This window comes from Macaca mulatta, chromosome X (assembly GCF_049350105.2).
Source record: "Macaca mulatta isolate MMU2019108-1 chromosome X, T2T-MMU8v2.0, whole genome shotgun sequence".
NCBI lineage: Eukaryota > Metazoa > Chordata > Mammalia > Primates > Cercopithecidae > Macaca > Macaca mulatta.
This window is the reverse complement of record NC_133426.1, coordinates 141,743,049-141,766,320: the sequence shown is the minus strand read 5'-3', so window position 1 is coordinate 141,766,320 and position 23,272 is coordinate 141,743,049. Positions and strand designations below refer to the sequence as shown.

The 23,272-nt window shown below is 40.6% G+C and overlaps 1 protein-coding gene across 1 annotated transcript; it reads left to right on the top strand.

The window, feature by feature from the left end:
• The first annotated feature begins 350 nt into the window (after positions 1-350).
• LOC100423608 (cancer/testis antigen 55-like) lies at positions 351-21,391 on the top strand. Its single transcript, XM_077988422.1, has 5 exons — positions 351-3,977; positions 5,504-5,688; positions 18,049-18,193; positions 20,395-20,507; positions 21,200-21,391. Exons 1-5 carry the CDS (start codon positions 3,881-3,883, stop codon positions 21,389-21,391), a joined length of 732 nt encoding a protein of 243 aa, XP_077844548.1. The 5' UTR covers positions 351-3,880.
• Positions 21,392-23,272: the final 1,881 nt, after the last annotated feature.

Here is a 23,272-nt window from a genome sequence, read left to right as displayed (position 1 = left end):
CAAGCCAGGGTCCATGAGAACAGGGAGTTAGAGTACAGATGGAAGGCTGCCCAGAGTAGGAGAGTATATATGGCAGGATTGCACAAAGAAGTAAATACACAAAGGATAATGGAAGGTAGGGTTCTCCAAAGCTGAGAAGGAAACAATACACGTGGAAAGATGGAAAGAAAGGAAAACATAGAATAAACTCTGTATTCCTGGGATGGTACTGGAGGTGTACGTGCAACCTCAATTTGCCAATAGAAATAAGAACGTCAATTTGAAACACCATATTCTCCAACACGAAAGGAACAGGGATCCTTGTAAATATGGCTGATTAAGCAGAATTTGAAATTTTGACAAAACAGAGAACTACACACTAAGCATAACAAAGAGGAGTTGTTTACGTTCACAGAGCGTATCTCTTCTGCAGATGTACAGTTAAAGATTTATGCATCTCACAAGAGGAGTGAAATGATGAACCAGAACCTCTAGAAAACTACAAGTGGTTAGAGGATGAAACCACGATCATGATGAGAGACTTCAAGGTGCCCCTTTGATTAACAGTGTGCATAATCATGACGGCAAGAACACTAGGTTCAATCTATTGGGCCATGATTAGGCTCCAGGTACCTAAATAGAACTTTATGTTTTGAGAATCATTGCAGGCATCAGGCCAGAATTGGCATAAGGACCATAGTTTGCCAAACCAGGCTAAAGATCATTATCTTATTTCATTTTCTTTATTGCATGTATCCCTAAATGAGCTGAGAAGCATCGGATATCAGCACATCTGCAACGCTTTCACGGTGTGCCAATTGGATGCTCCATGGCAGAACACTGGAGCCCCAGAAACTCGTGGTGACAGGTCCCTGTATTTTCAAACCAATTCTTTCACACGCGGGGAAAGCACATTTCTGACAGAGTCCACTATTTCCTACTCCCTGGGTCCTTCTGTCCTTGTGCTGTGAGGTCATCCATTTAGGGACACAGCTGTGATGAGGGTGAGATGATCAAGGACCATTCATTCTCAATTGTGGTAAACAGCCTTGGCGTTTACACATCCCTGAGGCAACATATTCAAAATGTACTGCCCCTTGGTCTGCCTTATGAAAGCAAAGTGGTTCTGGGCTTTGCTATTTGCTATTTGAAAGAAGATAGAGGAAATGTATCCAATCCCTATCGGGAGAACCCGCTCCCGATGTTTATCGTGTGTTCTTTTCTATTTCCTAGGTGTCTCAGCTGGTTTGAGAAATGAACGGAAAGAGCACAAGAGAGAGAAATGTAAAGCTGGGTGTCCGGGGGAGACATCACATGTCGGTAGCATCCGTGATGTTCCCCGAGCCGTAAAACCAGCAAGTTTTTATTAGCGATTTTCAAAAGGGGAGGGAGTGCACGAATAGGGTGTGGGCCACAGAGATCACACACTTCACCAGGTAATAAAATATCACAAAGCAAATGGAGGCAGGGCGAGATCACAGGACCACCAGATGAGGCGAAATTAAAATTGCTAATGAAGTTTCGGGCATGCATTGTCCTTGATAAGATCTTATCAGGAAACAGGGTTTGAGAGCAGACAACCTGTCTGACCAAAATTTATTGGGCAGGAATTTCCTCCTCCTAATATGCCTGGGAGCAGTACAGGAGACCGGGCTCATTTCATCCCTTCGGCTTCGACCATAAAAGACGGCATGCCTTAAAGGGGTCGTCTATAGGCCTATCTTCAGGGCACATTCTCTTTCTCAGGGGTGTTTCTTGCTTAGAAAAAGAATTCAGCAATATTTCTCCTATTTGCTTTTGAAAGAGGAGAAATATAGCTCTGTTCCGTCAGGCTTACTGGTGGCCAGTTCAAAGTTACCTCTCTTGTTCCCTGAACATCGCTGTTATCCTGTTCTTTTTTCAAGATGCCCAGATTTCATATTGTTCAAACACACATGCTCTACAAACAATTTGTGCAGTTAATGCAATCACAGGGTCCTGAGGCGACATTCATCCTCCTCAGCTTACGAAGAAAATGACCGGATTAAGAGATTAAAGTAAAGACAGGCATAGGAAATTAAAAAAGTATTAATTTGGGGAACTAATAAATGTCCATGAAATCTTCACAATTTATGTTCTTCTGCTGCGGCTTCAGCCGGTCCCTCCGGTCCCTCTGTTCGGGGTCCCTGACTTCCCGCTACAAATCCCCGCCTCACCGCCCAGCTGAACTGCTGCCTCCCAGGTGATCCTCAGTCCGGTGAGGAAGTTTGTGAAACACCGGCTGTGACTGAATCACCAGCTGATTGGGCTTATCATAATGCATTATAACTCCCAGAGACCATTCTTCCACATCAACCAAACTGCAGAATTAAATGGGAGGTAGTGGAAGTCATGGCCCTTGCATCTCTTAAGTCTAACGTGGACTGCTCTGTAATTCCACAGGGTGTGGGGCTGCTTTTGAATGATGACATTCACAGGGACCTAGTGCTGCCACAGCTCCTGCTTGCCCCTGTTTGCCTTGCTTCATGCTGTGACCTCTTCCAGCCTGTTCACAACCAAGCACTTGGAGTGATCCCTGGAAGGCTCCAAACCCTTCAGGGACTTTACACATCATGGACAATAAACGCCAGAGATACTCCAGTGCCCCACAAGGCCATGCGCAGCCTGAAACACTATTACCTGTCCGACCATACTTCCTACTCTTCTAGCTCTCACTGCCTCTGCTCCAACCACTTGGCTTTTCCTTGAACACATCAGGCACAGTCTTGCTGTATGGTCTTTGCACAAACTAAGCCCTCTGTCTGAATGACTCTCCCCAAAATAGCTGCCTGACTAACTCCAACATCTTTCTCAACTATTGCTTTCCAATGAGGGCTACTCTGACCATGCTATTGTAAAGTGCAATCCAACCCCCCATGCCCAGCACTGTGGATCCCTCTTGTCTTGCGTATTTTTCCACGGCATTTATTGTCTTCCAACATATCATACATTTTATTATGTGATGCTTAGCGTCGCCCTTTTGTCATCCTGTGAAAAAACTACCCTCACAGGGCCAAGATTCTTGACTCATTCATTCACTAACAAATTTTAAGAACACAGAACAATGTCTGGCTCACAGTTAGTGCTCTATAAATTTTTGCTGAATGAATGAATAAGGGTAATGTATATAGCAGGATAATGTAGGTATAATTAGGTAAACAATGAGTACATGGTAGCAGTGATTGTAAAAGGATTCTACTATAAATTATCACTGTACTCAAAATGGGAGTCCTAGTACAAAAGACACATACTTGCTATCACTAAAACATTGCCTACCCACATGATGCCTTCTCTCCACAAAATTGATCCCTACTGAGCAGTAACGATTGACCACCCACTGAGTGGTCAGTCCTTATGCTAAGCACCATGAATACAAGGGCAGGAGCAGGATTTTTGGTTGCACAGTCAGTGTTTCAGGCACCCATCCTCCCAGGGAACCCAAGAGAAGAGCCCCATATGCCCTGAGTACACGCAGAACCCAAGCCCCCAAGCCATTTCCCCCAGGCCATCCTAATGGCGCCCTCAGCCTTGATGGGAGGAGCCATGATGTTCATGCCCATCACCTCTTAGTGGCGACAGGAACCTGCCCGCCCACCCACTGCATGCCCATTGGCTGGACAGTGGTAGAAGCAGACCCTGAGGGGCGCATGCTCAGAGGGAGGAGCCAGAGGGGCACCTGCCAGCTCCTCAGGTGGCTGTGGTTTCTCTGGCTTTCCTGAGGGGGGCTCACTAACGGCTGGGTCCCATCCCACGGAGGCTGAGGAGGAGAAGCAGGAGGCGAGTCCCTGAGGAGACGCCGTGACCTGAGGGATTCCCTTACGGAGGAGACCTCGTGCTTCATCTGTCACAAGTGGTGCCCAGGCCGGTGGTGACAACGGGGACGATGCTCAGGCTTCTGAGAAGTGCTTTGGCCTTTTTCCGGACTACGGCTGACCCCACAGAGCAGCAGCGACCACAGCAGCAGGGCCCACAGCAGCAGGGTCCACAGCAGCAGGACCCACAGGAGCAGGGTCCACAGCAGCAGGGCCCACAGCAGCAGGGGCTCCTAGAAGGTATTCCTCTGTGTGTTCCCTTGTCCCCCACCCCAGAAGCCTCCCAATAGGGTCTCTCCTCACCCCCGATATGAGGATCCGGCGGCTCTGGCGAGTACAGCACGGGACGGCGGCTCCATCTTCTGTGTGTGCATGGGTAGGCGTCCTGCGTCCCCAACAAGTCCCTGAGAACCAACTCCCAAAGTCTCCTGTCCATCTAAAGTGGGAAGGCGCTGTCAGAGACCACCTTGGAGACTGTACCGCCTGTGGCTTCCCCCAACGTGGTTGTGCAGCACATGCCTGTTTATATTTCCAGTAGGCGAGAAAATCCCTAATTGCGAGTGAATTTAGGCTTGTATCCCAAGCGGAAATTTAATTTGAAGCCAAGTGGATGCCTCATACATATCTGATCCTGTAGGAGAGCAGAGAACCCATCGTGCGGGTGGGCTGCTGAGGTCAGATCCCTAAATATTGCTGGTCAGCTAGGCTTGTGTAGAATAAAAAAAGAAAGAGAGAGAGAGAGAAGAAAGAAAGAGAGAGAGAGAGAAGAAAGAAAGAGAGAGAGAGAGAGAAAGAAAGAAAGAAAGAAAGAAAGAAAGAAAGAAAGAAAGAAAGAAAGAAAGAAAGAGAGAAAGAAAAGGGAGGAGCAGGAGGAGGAGGAGGAGGAGGAGAAGGAGAAAGAGAAGGAGACCTAGACCTTTTGGATGCCGTTTTGGGCTGGCCATCAATCTCCAGATACCTTTTAGTGCTTTGTCTGCTGAGATGGTTAAGTATCTATACAAGATGCTACTCATTATGTTGGTGATAATGAGGAAGGGATATAACAGGAACAGAAGCTTAAAGACTCTCATATGTATATATGGTGATAACAGGTAACATTTACACTCTTTTGTGCAAGGCACTCCACAGCTCTCAACAGTTCATGTGCATGTGCCAGTTAATACAAGGTGGGCAGGTGGCTCATGCCTCTATTCCCAGCTCCTTGCGAGTTCCAGGCTGGTGAATCACTTGAGTCCAGGAGTTTGAGACCAGCCTGAGATAACATGGCAAAATCCCGTCTCTACTAAAACACAAAAATTAGCCGGGTGTGGTGGCACGCACCTGTAGTCCCAGCTACATGGGAGGCTGAGACATGAGAACCACTTGAACCTGGGAGGCGGAGGTTGCTGAGAGCTGAGATCGCGCCACTGCACTCCAGCCTGGGTGACAGAGCCAGACTCTGCTCAAAAAATTAAAAATTAATTGAAAATTTAAAAATTAAAAATATTAGAAATTTTTTAAAATTAAAAAAAGAAAACTACAACAACCCTATTAGGCGAAATTTTGATTGTTGTGGATTGACAGATGAAAATAAGATCAGAGATGTTAAAAAACTTCTCTGCCCAGGTTTATGCAGATGGTGAGTGTAAGACATATTTGTAGTAGATGTTTGTATTTGAGGCTAATAATGTGACTTTTGTTTCTTTATCTTGTAGGTGACACTGAGTTGACAACTGTGCAGGGAGTTGTCACAAGTTTCTGTGATGATTATGGCATGATTGATGAGTCGATCTACTTCAGTAGTGATGTTGTGACTGGCGACGTGCCTCTAAAAATTGGACAGAAAGTTAATGTGGTTGTGGAAGAAGATAAACCACTTTACGGATTGAGAGCAATCAAGGTGAGATGTGCATGAGTTTGGGAATTGTGTCTTATCCCAATGGGTTTTCTTTCTCCATCTTTCTATTGCATTAATCCAGCATCTCTGCTGTGATCCATAGAGTGGATGTCAACTGCAATTTGAAGCCCCACCCCTCTGAAGTTGTAGGTTCTTCTGTTCTAATATTTGTAGTGATTTCTGCTTTAAAACATAAAAATTACTTATCTAGTCTTCTAATCTTTAAACAATATGGGTAACAATAATAATTATTGAACTCTATAAAATCCTGCAACTTCCCTTATCAGGTAAAAAAACATTTTCTGTGCTGTGCATCCATAGCAGTGGAATTACTATGTGAAACCATGTGCCTTGTAAACATTTTAAAAAGAGCTTCATGGAGGTATAGTTCACAAATCACAGAACTCTCTTAAGGGTACAATTCAATAATATTTGGCAGATTTACGGAGTCCTGAGAATAGCACCTGAGTCCAGATATTTACCCATTCAGTGGCTATTATGAAATTATTCTTCAGCTCTACTGTACTAATTGATTCTCTCAGCAATAGGTGGTGAGACTGCCCATCTGCCCATATAGGCAAGGACAACAATACTATCAATCTGAAATCTTTGCAAATATGAGAAGGGAAAAGCAGTCACATTGCTCATTTGGAATTATTAAGGATTTTAATGAGATTACAGCAAGTTTCCTTTCTTGGACCTACTTATACAATAGGGACATTTACAGCTGTCTCTATGGTAGAAAAATTAGATTTTTAATAGGAAAGTCTGTATATGAAGCCCTTGTAGTATTTCCTCCGATACCATCTTTTGTCTTTACTTTATGTCTTTCATTCTTTTACAGCTTTATTGAGATATAAGTCACGTGATTCACCATGCAATTCACCCATCTACAGGGTACAATTCAGTGGTTTTTAGTTTGTTCACAGGGTTAGGCAACCATCACCACAAACAATTTTAGAACATTTTCATCACTCAAAAAGGTAGCTCCATAACCATTCATAGTCTTTTCCCATTTCTGCCTGCTCCCCCAACTGTCCTCTCCCCCCGCAACATCCAGCCCCAGGAAATCACTTATCCATTTTCTGTTTGTATATATTCACCCATTCTGGACAGTAAAAAAGATTCCTTCTATATAACGGTAATGATATGTCCTTTCACCAACATCTCCTTATTCCTCCATCAACCCTAACAACCCAAGCATCTAGCAACCACCATTCTACTCTACACTGCTATTAGGTCAAATTTTTATATTCTGCATATGAATGAGCCCATGCAGTTATTTGTGTTTGTGTGACGGGCTTATTTCACTTACATTCTCCAGGTTCATCCATGTTGTCCCAAATGGCAAGATTTTGTTCTGTTTTATGGCTGAATAGTATTCCATTGTGTATTTATACCACATTTCCTTTATCCACTCATCCGTAGATGGACACTTAGATTGCTTTCATTTCTTGGCTATTGTGAATAGGGCTGCAATAGGCATGGAAGTGATGATATCTCTTTGACACATTGATGACACTCTCTTTGGATACATGCTCAGTAGTTCATGGATTCATGTGATTCATGGGTTCATTTGATAGTTCCACTGTTAACATTTTGGAGAACTTCCATACTGTTTTCCATAATGACTGTAACAACTTACATCCCACCAACCGTGCATAAAGGTTCCAATTTCTCCACATCCTTGCCAATACTTGTTATCACTTTTCTTTTTAATGTTAGCCATTCTAATATGTGTCAGGCGGTATCTCTGTGGTTTTGATTTGCATTGTCCTGGTAATTAGAAAACGTGAGCGTTTTTTTTGTTTTGTTTTGTTTTTTCATATGCCTGTTGGCCATTTGTATGTCTCCTTTTGAGATATGGCTATTCAGGAATTTGCTCATTTTTAATAGGATTATTTGTTTTCTTGCTATGAGTCGTTGGAGTTACTCATACATTTTGGAAACTGACCCCTTACTAGATGTATAGATTGCCAACGTGAGGGAAGAGAGAGACCCTCTCATATTGTTTTATGTTGTTTTATGCTCAGAAAAGGAAAGAGAAGTGAAACTAAAGGCAGGTAGTCTGGCCCCTAGAAACCAGACTCGAAACCAAGGAATCAGACCTGTGCCTGCCTGACCTAAGCCTGGTAGTTAAAATTCGACTCCTGACCTAGCAACTGATGTTATCTACAGATTCCAGACATTGTATTAAAGGACACCGTGAAACCTCCCGTTCTGTTCTGTTTCACTCTGACCACCGATGCTTGCAGCCACTGTCACGTACCCCCTGGCTTGCTCAATCAATCACGACCCTCTCACATGGACCCCCCTTAGAGTTGTGAGCCCTTAAAAGGGACAGAAGTTGAGCACCTGATAAGCTTGGATTTTAAGATGCTAGCGGGCCGATGCTCCCAGCTGATTAAAGCCACTCCCTTCACTATCTCAGTGTCAGAGGGGTTTTGTCCGCGGCTCATCCTACTACATTTCTTGGTTCCCTGACCGGGAAGCGAGGTGATTAATGGACAGTCGAGGCAGCTCCTGAGGCGGCTTTAGCCTGCACAGTGGAACATCCCTGAGGGGGACTCCAACCAGCTGGAGCAACGCGGATCCTGAGAGCGCTCCGGGTAGGCATTTGCCCCAGTGGGATGCCTCGCCAGAGCAGTGTGTGGCAGGCCCCCGTGGAGGATCAACGCAGTGGCTGAACACTGGGAAGGAACTGGCACTTGGAGTCCAGACATCTAAAACTTGGTAAGACTAATCTTTGGAACTTGCCCACTCCATTTGAGTGGAAGCGTGGCCTGATCACCCACGCCATGCCTTTATTGGCACTTTGGTTTTGGTTTTGACTTGTTTTGAATTGCTTGACAGGACTGGTCTTGGGAACTTGCCTACTCCATTTGAGTGGAAGCTGGCCTGATCACCCACGACGTGCCTGTACCAGCACTTTGGTTTTTGTTTTTGACTTGACTTGGATTGCTTGATACTTTGGTTTTGGTTTTGACCTGGCTTGGATTTCTTGATACTCTGATTTTGGTTTTGATTCTGGTTTGGCGTAAACGATAAAAGTGTGTGTGTGCCCTTTTACCCGTTCTTTGTTTTGTAGTGTGCATGTGGTGTGAGTGTGGTGTTTTGTTTCGAGGAGACATGGGTCAGGCACAAAGTAAGCCCACCCCACTAGGAACTATGTTGAAAAATTTCAAGAAAGGATTTAAGGGAGATTACGGTGTTACTCTGACACCAGGAAAACTTAGAACTTTGTGTGAAATAGACAGGCCAGCATTAGAGGTAGGTTGGCCATCAGAAGGAAGCCTGGACAGGTCCCTTGTTTCAAACGTATGGCACAAGGTAACCTGTAAGCCAGGGCAGGCAGACCAGTTTCAGTACATAGAGAGTTACAGCTGGTTTTAGACCCCATTCCCCCACGGTAGTTAAGAGAACAGCAGCATAAGCGGCTGGCAGAGGAAAGGAAAGACCAGCAGAAAAAAAAGAGAGGAAAGAGACAGAAAAAGAGCCAAAGAGAGAGAGGAAAAGACAGAGAGGAAGAGACAGAGAGACAAAGAAGGAGTCAAGAAAAAGAGAAAGAGAGAAATATACAAGCAGTTAAGAAAAAAACAGTATACCCTATTCCTTTAAAAGCCAAGGTAAATTTAAAACCGCTACAATTGATAATTAAAGATAGCCTCCGTAACCCTGTAACACTCTATTACCACTTTGTTGTCAGTGTAAACAAGGGCGTATCCCGAAAGTACTGAGGCCTTTCTGTCAAAAATTCTTAACCCAGTAACCCGCGGATGGCCCAGATGCATTCAATCTGTAACGGCAGCTGCTTTGCTAACAGAAAAAAAAATTAAAAAGTAACTTAAAAGAAACCTCATTGTAAGCACACCTCACCAGTTCAGAAGTATCTGAAAAACAAAGGCGGGGGTGTGGGCCATCTATACCAATTCTAAGTTAATTTAGACTAAACAAGGTCTTATTAACAGCAAAGGATAATTGAAATCCCAAACTTACAAGGTTTTCAACAAAAGTAAAGTTTGCTAAAAGTTAACAGTGTAACATGTATTATAGTAACTTCTAATCTTGTGACCTTAGACAGTCTAGTCCACAGACATAAAAAAAGTTCACTTAAAAAAAAAAAAAGAATGGTTATCTTCAAAAAAAAAAAAAAAAGGAAAAAAGGGGGGAGGCGAAATTTATGTAAAAAGAGTGTTATATGGTAAATTCTTGTCCTGAAATAAATTAACTGGTTGTTTAAAGAAAAAAAGTTTGTAATAAGTCAGAAAGTTGAGACATGTCAAAGAATTGTCTGCGAAAACTGTGAAAGCAAAAATGTTATAAAAAAATTTATGCAAAAAATGTTGTATAATTTAAAAGTAATAAAGCCTCCTGAGTACTATTGAAGAAAGAGTTTATGTGCAAGGTGTATAAGAAAAGTAAAATATGCCTTTGGTAAAGGGATTATAAAGAGGCATAAGAATGTGGATTTTTACCTACATTAAAAGGTTAAAAAATTATTGTTTTGAAAGTTTAAACAAGTTTTAAAACATTAATTGTAAAGAAAATTCTGTGTGTAAACATATTAGCTAAAGTTAAAAAGGTATTGTCCAGTTTCCTGTGAACTGGACATTAAAGTAAGAATGCAACAGTTTTTTCTTAAAGCACTAACCTGCTCTTCAACAAAGATTATAAAAGGTTAAAAATAGTCTATAAAATCTTACCTTATGGTCAAACATGAAAAATTAGATGAATATGTCTACAAGGTTTTATTAAAATTAAGTTTAACATTAATAACACTAATATAAAGGTAAAATTTAGCTTATCTGGTATAAAAATCATACAAGAAGCATTATTAAATATAAAATGGTGTTTAGCTTTCTTTGGTGTAAAAACTAATAAGTGCTAAAGGAAACATTCATTTTACTAGGGGATCATAGAAGTTGAAGACTTAAAACAAACTTTGGCAATTAAAACAACATACCAAGATGCAAATGGCTGGTTGGAATGGATCAAATATTCCATCCACATGTTAAACAAAAGCAATTATTATACTTGTGCACATGGCAGGCCAGAGGCCAAGATTGTCCCCTTTCCACTAAGGTGGCCCCTCCAGTCGACCAGGCATGGGCTGCATGGTAGCTCTTTTCCAGGATTCTACAGCCTGGAGTAACAAGTCATGCCAAGCTCTCTCTGCTATATCCCAAAGTCCAGCACCCTGTGGGTCAGCCCCCAAGGGTCTTCCAGCCTCCGTCTCCCCACACTAAGTTCACTTCGTGTCTCTCACAACAGGGAGGAAACTTAGCATTCCTTGGAGACCTGAAGGTATGCGATGAGCTTAAGAATTTTCAAGAGCTTATCAGTCAGCCCTTGTTCATCCCCAAGTGGATGTGTGGTGGTATTGTGGTGGACCTTTACTGGGCACTCTGCTGAATAATTAGAGTGGCACTTGTGCTTTAGTCCATTTGGCTATCCCTTTTACCCTGGCATTTCATCAACCAGAGGAAAAAAAAAAAAAGACATCGTAAAGTGAGAGAAGCCCCTTATAGGTCTTTCAATTCTCACATCTATTTAGACGCAACTGGAGCCCCGCAAGGAATACCAGATCAGTTTAAAGCTTGAAATCAAAGAGTTACAGGATTTAAGTCAATATTTTGATAGATGACAGTTAATAAAAATATAAATTAGATAAACTACATCTATTACAACCAACAGCAACAAGCTTTTCATGAGTTAGAAGAAAAACTCAGGTTGGCCCCAGCCCTGGGGCTACCTGACCTGACAAAACTTTTTACACTCTGTGTGTCAAAAAAAAAAAAAAGAAAAAAAAGGCAGTTGGAGTTTTAACCTAGACTGTAGGGCCCTGGCCAAGGCCAGTGGCCTATCTCTCAAAACAACTAGACGGGGTTTCCAAAGGCTGGCCCCCATGTCTAAGGTCCCTGGCAGCAACGGCCCTGTTAGCACAAGAAGCAGATAAGCTGACTCTTAGGCAAAACCTAAGGCTTCGTCAATGGTTTATAGTTTTCGACATTGCAATCCTTCACCTCCTTTGTGAAATTTATTCCTGTTTTATTTTTTTGAAGGTGTTTTAAATGGGATTGTTTCTTGATGTCTTTTTCTGATAGTTCTCTATTGGTGTATAGAAATGCTACTGATTCTTATATGTTGGTTGTGTATCGTGCCACTTTCCTGAATATGTTTATTAGACCTTGGAGGTTTTTGGTGGTGTCTTCAGGGTTATTTATATGTAAGAGCTTCCCATCTGCAAACAGGGCCAATCTAAATTCTTCCTTTTAAATTTAGATGCCTTTTGTTTCTTCTTGCCTAATTTCTCTGATTAGTACTTCCAGAACTATGTGCGATAGAAAGGGCAAAAGTGGGCATTTCTGTCTGTTTTAGGTCTTAGAGGAAAAGCCTGCAACATTTCCCCATTCAGAAAATGATGTTACACGTGGTTTTATCATATATGACCTTTACTGTATTGAGGTGCACTCCTCCTATATCTAATTTGTGGAGTTTTTATCATGAAGGGATGTGGAATTCGGTTAAATGCTTTTCCTGCTTAAATTGGAATGATCCTATGGCTTTTGTGCTTCATTCTGTTCATGTGATATAGCACATTTATTGATTTGTGTATGTTGAAACTTTCTTGTATCCCAGGGATGAATCCCTCTAAAACATGATGAATGGTGTTTTTAATGAGCTGTGTAATTTGGTTTACTAACACCTTCTTAACGATTTTTGCAACTGTGTTCGTCAGGAATTTTGGCATGTGGTTTTCTTTGCTTTTCTCTTCTTTGTGTTTCCTTGTCTGGGTTTTCTACCAGGGTAATGCGGGTGTGATAAAATGCATTTGGAAGTGTTCCTTTCTTGTCAGTTTTTTTTTTTTTGGAATAGTATTAAAAGTATAGCTATTACTTCTTCTTTATATATAAATTTTGGTAGTATTAGGAAGGGAAACCATTCTGTCTTAGACTCTTCATTGATGGGGGATTTTTTATTACGGAATCACTTTCCTTACTTGTTAATGGTCTGTTCAGAATTTCCATTTCTTCACCATTACTTCTCGGTAGGTTGCATGTGTCCAGGAATATATCCATTTCTTCTGGCTTGTCCTACTGTAGACAGATGATTGTTCATAATAGTCCTTATGATGCGTTTTATTTTGGTGATGTCAGTTTTGCTGTCTCCTTTTTCATCTTTGCTTTTATTTATTTGAATCTTCTTACTTTTTTCCTTAGTCTGTCTAAAGTTATGTTGATTTGGTTTACCTCTTCAAGAAACCAAGTCATTGTTTCATTGATATTTGTATTGTTCTTCTCATATCTATTTGATTTATTTCTGCTCTGTCCTTTATGATTTCTGTCCTCCTACTTTCGGATTGCATTTTTTTTCTAGTTCCTCAAGGTGCAGTGTGAGGTTGTTTATTGAAGATATATCTTTTCTTTTGAGGTAGGCATTATTGATGTAAACTTCACTTTTAGAATTGCTTTTGCTGTATTTCATGGGTTTTCATATGTTGTGCCTTCATTTTGCTTTATCCCAAGAAAGGTTTACACTTTGCTTTTAATTTCTTCATTGACCCGTTCGTTATTTAGGACATGTTATTTAATTTCCATCCACTTCTAAAGTTTCCAAAGTTCCTACTTTTATTCATTTCTGGTATTTTACTATTGCGGTTAGAGAAGTGATTTGATATTGTTTCAAACTCCTTTAATTTGCTAAGACCTGTTTTATGGCCTGACTCATAATCTATCCTCCAGAATGTTCCACATGCAGTTGGAAGAATATGTGTTTTGGAGTATTTGGATGGAATGTTCTGTAAATGACTGTTAGGTCCATTTGGTCTGGAGTGCAGATAAATCCGACTTTTTTGGGGTCAATGTTCTATCGGTACAATCTGTTCATTGCTGCAAGCTGGGTGTTGAAGTCCCCTACTATTATTGCATTGCACTCTATCTCACCATTTGGACCTTAATATTTGCTTCATATATTTAGGTGCTGCTATGTTGGGTGCATATTTTTGGAAATCATTATATCCTCTTGATGAATTGACCCCTTCACCATTATATAATGATCTTCTTGGTCTCTTTTTACAGTTTGTGATTTAAAGCCTATTTTATTTGAAATTAGGTTAGCTGGTCCTGCTCTATTTTGGTTTCCCTTTACGTGGAAGAATGTCTTTTTTCATGTCTTCACTTTCAGTTTACGAATGTCCTTTAAGGAGAAGTGGGTCTCTCCTAGGTTGGTTGTTGTTGTTGTTTAAATCCATTCAGCTACTCTGTGTATTTTAGTTGAAGAATGTCATCCATTTCTATCAAGTTAATTATTGATAGGTAAAGATTTACTGTTGTCATTTAGATTTTTTTCTACTTATTTTGTTGGTAATTTCTTCCTTTCTTTCTCTTTTACTGTCTTTCTTGATGGATAAGAGATTTTTCTCCATTAGTATGTTTTGTTTCCTAGATATTTTAAAATGTGTCTATTACTTGATTTTTTTCTTTGTGGTTAGCATGGGGCATACAAAAACATAATCACAACAGTTTATTTATTGATAATATAACTTTGATCACAAAATACCAACACTCTACCATTTAACTCCATGCCCAGATTTTGAGTTCTCTATTTTACACTTTACAAATTTTTATATTTTATATCCCTTAATGGATTATTGTACATATTTTATTTTTACTAGTTCCATTTTTAACCATTACATGGAAGATATACGTGATCTGGACACCACCGTTACCTTAATAGAATATTGTGAATGTGTGTGGTTACTTTTAATAGTGAGTTTTATACCTTCAGATATTTTTGCATTACTCATTAGCATCCCTTACGTCAGTTGGAAGAACTCTCCGTAGGATTTCTTGTAAGACAGTTGTGGTGGTGAGGAAGTTCCTCAGCTATGATTTCTCTGTAAAAGTCTTTATCTCCGCTTTACTCCTTGGTACATTATTCTTGGTTAGATATTTTTTCCTTGATCTCCTTGAATATATCATCACACTCTCTCCTAGCCTGTTATGCTTCTGCTGAGAAGTCTTCTGGTAGGCATATTGGAATATGTGATTGGCTTCTTTCCTCTTGCTGCTCTCAGGATTTTTTCTTTATTTTTCATCTTTGAGAGTTTGATTTTAATATGTCATGAGGTAATCTTATTTGGATTGTATCTGAATGCAGAACTTTGGTCATCCAGTACCTAGATGTTTGTAACTTTCTCTGGGTTTGGATGGCTCCCCATTATTATTTTTTAAATAACCTTTCTACCTCTTTTTCATTCCTCCCTCTAGAATATGAATGACTCATACTATTGCTCTGCTGATAATTGTCCCAGAAATTCAGTAAGTTTTTTTCATTCCGTGTCCTTCCTTTTAATTTTGTCTCCTGTGACTGTATATTTTTAATGAAGCTGTCTCCAAGTTTACAGATTCTTTATTCTGCTCGATCAATTTTCCTGTGGATGTTCTCTATTGTGTACTTCTTTCATTGTATTTTTCGACTTTTTGATTTGTTTATTTTTTAAAAATTCTTTCAATCTTTCTTTCAAATTACTCTGATAAATTCTGAATCATTTCTCTGTAATTATTTTCAGGGTTCACATAGCATGTGGAAAATAGATATTTTGAATTATTTGTTAAACAGCTCATGCATTCCTATCTCTCTAGGGTCAATCACTGGCACCTTGTTTTGTCAGTTTGGTGATGCCATGTTTTCCTTATTGTTCTTGATCTTTGTGGTCATGTGTTTATATCTGTGTGTTGAAGAAGTAGGTATTCATTTCAGTCTTCGCAGTCTAGCTTTTAGGGGACATCCTTTAGCAGTAAGCCTGTCCGGAAACTCTATATAGGTCTCTTTTGGTCCTTATGTTTGTGAACACTGCAGCTATTGAAGCACTTGGGGGCTTCCTAATCCCCGGGACACAGCGACAGATGCTACAATGGCATGCATTCCCTTAGCTATTGAGGCTGGTGCCTTGAGAGTCTGGAATCCAAGGCTCCATTCAGAGGACTCCCTGTTGCTGTAGAATATTCTGAGCATAAGGCCAGTAGAATCACTGGCAGAGATGTGGGCCAGGTATTGAGTTTGTTTTGATGTGGCTGTGGCTTCCTGTCTGGTGCCAGGGTGGGTTTAGAGACTTGGTCCACAAGTACCATCTCAGCATCTGGGGCCACGTGCCATGGGCATTTGTCAAGTGGTGGCGTATAGTGTGGAAGGCCTGATACTGGGTTCTCAGGCAATGTCCTATGCTTGCCACTCTCTCTGTCCTCCAGGTGGATGGTATCTGTCTCCATGCTGTGCTGTTGAAGGTTGGGGAGGGGGTGATATGGGTAATGTAAAACTGTCTTTACTACTGTCTTCAATGCATCTTTTCTTATTTTCATGCTATAACCGGGTACCATGGCCTCTCACCTGGTTTTCTTCTCTCAAGTGACGGTATTTTCATACAAGGATAGTTTTTCACATTGATTTTCTGCAGGAGGATGATCACTGGACAGTTCCATTTCTCCATCTTGCTCCCTTCCTCCTCCATCTGTTTAATTTTTACATACTATAAATATGTCCATCTTGTCCATGTGACTTCTGGGTTCAGGAAGTTTCCTCAGGCTAATTCTAACACATAATTTACACAAGTATTCACTTAACTTTTCTTCTGAAAGTCATTAATTTATTGATATCTAAACATACAGTCAGCCTGGGTTTGCTTTCCGTGTTCAGGACTGAGAGAAGGATCCGTGTCTTGTTTCCCTACTGGCTACTCAATTGTCCCTCAACATTAATAGGATAATCCACTTTGACCCTATTTTATTGAAATGCCACTTATGACATGCAATGCATTATTGCAAACATTTCCATCTGTTTGTACCTGCTGTTGTGTTGGTGGTATTTCCAAGGCATAAGAAACAGTGTTGGGAGCCATGAGACATGGGCAAAGCTTTAGTCTGCAGTATGTCTGTGAGTTGGTGTGGAGTCAAGGAACAAAGAGGTCCGAGGGTGCGTGGATCATCCACTGGATACTGACGGAAGTGGTGGTAGATACGTGGACGGGAGGCTAATGCCTCATTCCCTCATGACAGGAAGTGAGGGGAAAATAAACATCAGATTGGTACTGACAGCTGGAAGGACACCAGTTAAGAAATGGGAATAGCAGCAAACTAAGCTATCTTTAAAAACAGGGAAAATTATTTACAACTCAGTGGCTCAAGTTTCCATCAGAAGTCTTTGATCAGCAAATTCCAACCCTAGGAGTTTATCCTATAGTTCAGTCAGGCAAGTAGTCCAAATGCTTGGACACAAGTGAAATGTCTAATTATGTGGAATTGGGTTAGTAAATTATGGCACATCCATTAATTGGGATTCCCTATGACTCTTTCTGCCCTTTCTTGTTATTTAAAAACCTTTGTGCTAATTTAATGTGATACTTTAATACTGAATACCATGCTAATTTGCTTTTAAAACAGGCATTTACATATGTATATATATTTGTGCACAGACAAAAACATCAGGATGAGTGTTACTGCCAAAATGTAGTCCCTGGTGGTCTCTTGGTAATGGAATATGGATTATGGGGTAACCGCGTTTTGCTGTCTGCATATCTGGTTTGTTTTTTTCCTATTTTTAGTACAATGAACTTGCGTTATTTCTGCAAGTTTTAAAAAATATAAAATAAGGACTATTACACTTCCAATAAGGAAAAAGGTTTGTATGCCTCTTTATTGTAGATAAAGTAAAGCCCTAATTTGGCTTGGTTTATTCAACCTCCCCCAGTTGAGGTTATTGTTCCAACTTTATCTCGTGCTTCTGTCTCCTAGACCTGGATCTCGAATGTTAGGGTTTTGCTCCCTAGGCTCCTTAATTGTGTTGTATCTTCTCTCTGCCTCCCTGCTCCTCTACCCCTGTTTACAAGGTTACACCTCTGTCTTCTTTCACAACCCAACACAAATCTGAATTCCCCCAAGCAATGCCGCCATTTTCTCCCTATTTGAAATGCTCTCCCTTTAGATAAGTCACAGAAACTATCTTTGAACAAGTTTTATATCCTTCATCGCAACCTGCTTATGACTACATATCTTTCCACTTTACCGTCATTTCACTGTGAATTCCTGTAGGCGAACGACAGTAGTTTTTAAATCTGGGAATCTAATGGTACAAGGGCGTTAAACTTGGGTATGCAATTAATGTTTTGGGATACATTTCACAATTCATAAGGCACACACATGATTTTTACCATTATCTCCAGTCTATGGCCATTTAGCACATGAACTGTATTCACCAATGTTTAGGATGGTTTTTGAAAACATTTTGGAATACCAGTGTTTTAACCATGTAAGTTCCTGTGTTTAAATTTGTATTATTTTCAAAGTAACTCTTTCCTAAATCTTACAGGTGGATGTTGTGCCTCACCCTCTTAACGGTAATGGACCCTCAGACTCAAAACTCAGAGTTTTAAATGGATGTGTTGCTTCTATAAGTGAAGATACTATTTATATTAGTAACATCATTTATTTCCCTATGGACATTTTTTCTGAAGGTATGATTTGCGTTTTGTGATATATGATGTAATTCTTAATTTTTTGAGAGGATTTTAGTCCTAGAACAAATTTAACAGTGTACTTGGCTTCAGTCAATGGCTCTTCAATATTCGAGGTAGACCTTTCCAATTAAAATTATGTACAATATAGGGGCAAATAGGCAGTATTTTAAAATGTCTGCTATCATCTATTGTGTGTTCATTTGTTCAATACCCTCAGTAATGCCTGGATATATTTTTCATTCACATAAGAATTTAATTTCTAATCATGGAAACAATCCTACAAGTACCCAGAGACGCTATTTTTAATACCCTTCAGAAACTATGCTTGCAGGGATCATTTCTGTAGTTGGTTACTTGAGAAGTTTCTGTGACAGGGTGGAGTACCAAATTTTAAAAGAATACACTTCAAATGCTTCAAATTTAGGATTGGAGACAGTGCTTTGTGGCTGTGTGTGTGTGCGTGTGTGTGTGTGTTGAATTCTCTTTGTAATCAGCAGATATGTTCTAATATTTTGCTTATAACCAAAGATACACTTTTTTTTTTTTTTTTTTTTTTGCTATTTTTGTCCATTGCAACAGTTGTATAGCTTGGGTGTAAAAGGGTAGATTAGCTCCGTTTCCACAGGCAGCTGGCTCGTTTGTTTTCTTGGGGGCAAAAGCAGGACTCTGACCTGAATTTTGTTTTAAGATGTTGACTCTGTCTGCTTTGTCGAGAAGAGACTATGAGGGAGAGGGTGGAGTCACGAAATCAGTCAGGAAACCGTTTTTATATTCCTGGTGAGAAATGATGGAGATGTGAATGAAAGTGGACAAGTGGAGGACCTGAGGATTGAGTTGACTCTGGATATATTTTGAAGTTAGAGAAGAACCCAGGAGGTAATGGATTAGATCTTTGATGTGGAGGAAAGATGAGTCCAAGGTACCTCCAAAGTTTCTTGTTTGAGCTTCTTGTGTGAGGGTGGAGTTGCCAGTTTGCAATGTAGACATTGTAGATCTTTGATGTGGAGGAAAGATGAGTCCAAGGTACCTCCAAAGTTTCTTGTTTGAGTTTCTTGTGTGAGGGTGGAGTTGCCAGTTTGCAATGTAGACATCTGAGGCAGACAAAAGTTGGTGAATACGGAGAATACCAACAACTCAGCTTTACACATGTTAGATTGGCATAAGCATAAGGATAATTGATCCTGAGGTTGGTTAGAGCTGGAGGCATATACGTTTTGGAGTTATTGGCCCATAGATATATGGTACACCCACACAAAAGAAATGTATGTAAATTAACAGATACAGAGAGAGAGAGAAGAGGTCTAACGTGGTGTCTTGTGTCATACTACAATGCTGGATCCTAAGGTGAAGAAATGTTTCACTTTGTTGATATTGCTAGTTTTCTGGAGTCATTGTGGCAATTTACTGTCTCAGTTGCAGTTGGGATTTCCATTTGCTCCAGATTCTTTCACGTACCTTTGTTATCCTTGAGTCAGTTTTAACTTATTGTAAACTTGTGTTTCAACCTCGATGGTCTTAACGGTAACCCTGAAGGCACAGACTTAAGAGTTCATCAGTGGAACACAACACTAGGGGGAATGGATTCATTCTGAAAGTAACAACATTTCCTAGTGGTACTGCTACCACTACTACCAATCAACACTTATTTGGTGGTTACTATGCACCAGTGATGATTCTGTGTGTATCAACAATATCTATTAAGTGTCACAGCAGCTCAGTATCTTGAAGGCTATTTATCGTGCTTCTCATTTTATAGATGAAAAAAATGAGGCACAGAGAGATTAAACATCTTGGCTAAGGTTGCAAACTGAGTGAGTGGCAGTGTCAAGATTCGAAGCCATGTAAGCAGGTTTAAACTTGTGCTCTTATCTACATGTTTGACTGCCTCTCACTAAGCAATTGTGAACACGAACAGTTGTTTAGTAAATCTTGTGCTGCTCCCTTAGATTGGCTGTGATGTACAGTTCACACTTTCCTCCATTTGACTTTGTTAAATCAGCAGAGGAGAATCAGTGCCTAAGGATTATAAACTTCTTTTCGGACTTAGAGATTTACAGTGTGTCTGTTTAAATGTGTGCAAAAATGACTTTAGATGTTGCAGAACTGACTTTAAAGTAGTACACTATCAAATAACGTGTGAAATCCAAATGACCTAGTTAAGAGATCATGACACTCACATTTCTCCATGGCTGTTTTAGATTTTGTGCCTTATAAGGGTGACTGGTTAAAAGTTGAATATTCCACTGAACCAGGCTTCTCAAACTTCAAGGCAAGCTCTGTGAAGCCCACCCGTTGTATTCATGCGGAAGAGGTAATTTCTTTCCTGTTGCTCCCATCATCGGTTTCTGCAAACCCTTCCTTTCATGATAAATTTCATGCCCAAGATTCTGTTTGGTGTAATGGGAATTCCAGAAAATATGAAGAAATACATTCTTTGCCAACAAAGGAGCCACTTTCCTTATTGAAAAGGCAGGACTTCCCAAAGGAAATAATTTGAAAATTATGTAGAACAAGCACATTAATTGATTAAGTTCTAAATTGTGCATTTTACTCGATACCCAAATGTTATTAGAATCTTCCAACAACAGGAGGAAGAAAAACAATCTTTGTGCCAGAAAATTGTAGGGAAAGAATGAACGAAGTGTGTTGTGGGACTTGAGCTTAACAGTAAATGCTGAGAATGATTTGGGTGTTGGAGCCTGAATATGACCAGGAAATTCAGGGCAATAGAGGGTAATGGACATATTTTGGTAATATTTAGAGCAGGATTTCTCATCAGAGACCCAGGCCTCATCCCTGGAGAGCCTGATTTAATTGGTCTGTGGTGGAGCATGGACATGGGGATCCTTACAAAGCACCCCTGGTGTTAGCAACGGGTCAACCAGGTTGGGAATTATTGATTCGCATCGAAGTGACCGGCAGGACCCAGAGTGAGGAGGTGAACAGCTGTTTACAGTGATTATTGGGCTTTCTCATAATCATTTCCATTATTTATACTCACAGGTCCGCGTTACTCACATACGTGGAAGAAATGGGGTGATAAGTAATAATATCTTTTTCACCTTGGATTCTGTGAAACTTCCTGATGGATATGTACCTAAAGTAGATGATATCGTCAATGTGATTATGGTGGAGAGCACTCAGTTCTGCTTTAAGTGGAGAGCGGTTTCTATCATCCCAGCACAAAAATTGTAATGACAAAGCTTTTTTTATTCTGTTTATCTTTCCTTCTATGAGCAGTAAAGGGGCTGGTTTAACTGAAAAGGTTAGCTTAGTAAGCCTAAATAGTATTTTACATATGGCTTTTCCGGCAAATCTAATTGAGATACTGGCTAGTTCAATTGGACCATGAACCCAGCTTAGGGAAATAACTTATCAATTAAAAAGCATGCTAAATTAGCTTGCTAGGCACTGGAGGAAAGGAGTTCTTAATTAAAATGAACACTGCCATTAAATTTGAATTCCATGTTTCCCATTAGCAGCAGCAGATTCAGGATGGCGGAGGCCTGGGGCGGCCCTAAAGGGAACCTCGGAGCCAAAGCATTTAACTGAAAAGGCAGCAGGGACAGCATGTTAAAGGCATGATTTAAAGTTACAATTTAACTTCAGTTTTGAGTCCCCCTTATGCTGTCTGTACAATCTGTATTATTCCATAGTCTCTTTCATCTTCTGTCATTCACATAATTTGCAATGTTTATTGTTTCCTTGTGTTCCTTCTTCCCCATGCTAGAATGTGAACTCCACAATGGCAGGATGTGTTTTGGTCTGTTTTTTCTTTCTTTCTTTTTCTTTTTTCTTTCATTAAAGCATCACCAACACTTAGAAGAAGGTGTCACAGACTCAAGGAGCAGATAAAATGTTATTAACTTCAATGACTGAATGATTGGGCCAGCAATGATATTTAGCTGTGCCTCATTCATCACCGGTTCCTTAGTAATAAAATTGTTGAGCAATGCATTAAGACCTCTCTTGACTTTTTAACAACACCAACAATCACGGAAAACAGACTCTGCTGCAAATGAGCCTCTGTAAGCCACTTTGTTGCAGGGGTGCAGCTCATGTGCAGTTATGAAGAAAAATACAAACACAGAGCTTTTGAAGGAAGGACAACCTGCTTACCCACCGGGAAGGGTTATACTAAAATGCAACAAATATATCCCATGAAATTTCATGCTTTCGTCTAACAGAACAGTTAACCGGGTAACTGTGACCTAGGGGAAGGGATGTATTCAGACCTATGGGCGTAGCTTGAATGTGGTTGTGAACTTACCCTGACTCCTGTGATTCATAATTCCACCATTACCCCCAGTCCTTAAATAGAGTTGTGTTTTAACTTTCCACTACAGATCCAGTGAGACCTCCCAATCATCCAGGGATTTGTTTCCCACTTGATAGGAACAGTGAAGGTCTCGTAGAGTTCCCATTTTCACTCATTGGTTCACTCCACAAAATCCTACTGACTCTCTTTGGTGTGCCAGGCACTGTTGAGGCTCTAGAGTTATACCCTTAATCAAAAGGACAAAATTCCAGGCCCTAATGGAACTTGTGTTCTTTCAATGCCCCCACCCCCTAACCGTCCTTGGCTTCCTGACCCATGCAGCAGTAGCTCCTATGATTGAAAGGGGCAAGCGGGAGATGTGGCAACACCAGGTGCCTGTGAATGTCGTCATTCAAAAGCAGCCCCACACCCTGTGGAATTACAGAGCAGTCCACGTTAGACTTGAGAGATGCAAGGGCCATGACTTCCACTACCTCCCACTTAATTCTGCAGTTTGGTTGATGTGGAAGAATGGTCTCTGGGAGTTATAATGCATTATGATAAGCCCAATCAGCTGGTGATTCAGTCACAGCTGCTGTTTCACAAACTTCCTCACCGGACTGAGGATCACCTGGGAGGCAGCAGTTCAGCTGGGCAGGTGGTGGGGATTGGACACATTTCCTCTACTTTCAAATAGCAAAGCCCAGAACTGCTTTGCTTTCATAAGGCCGACCAAGCGGCGGTGCATTTTGAATATTTTGCCTCAGAGATGAATTAACTCCAAGGTTCTTTCCCACAACTGAGAATGAATTGTGTTT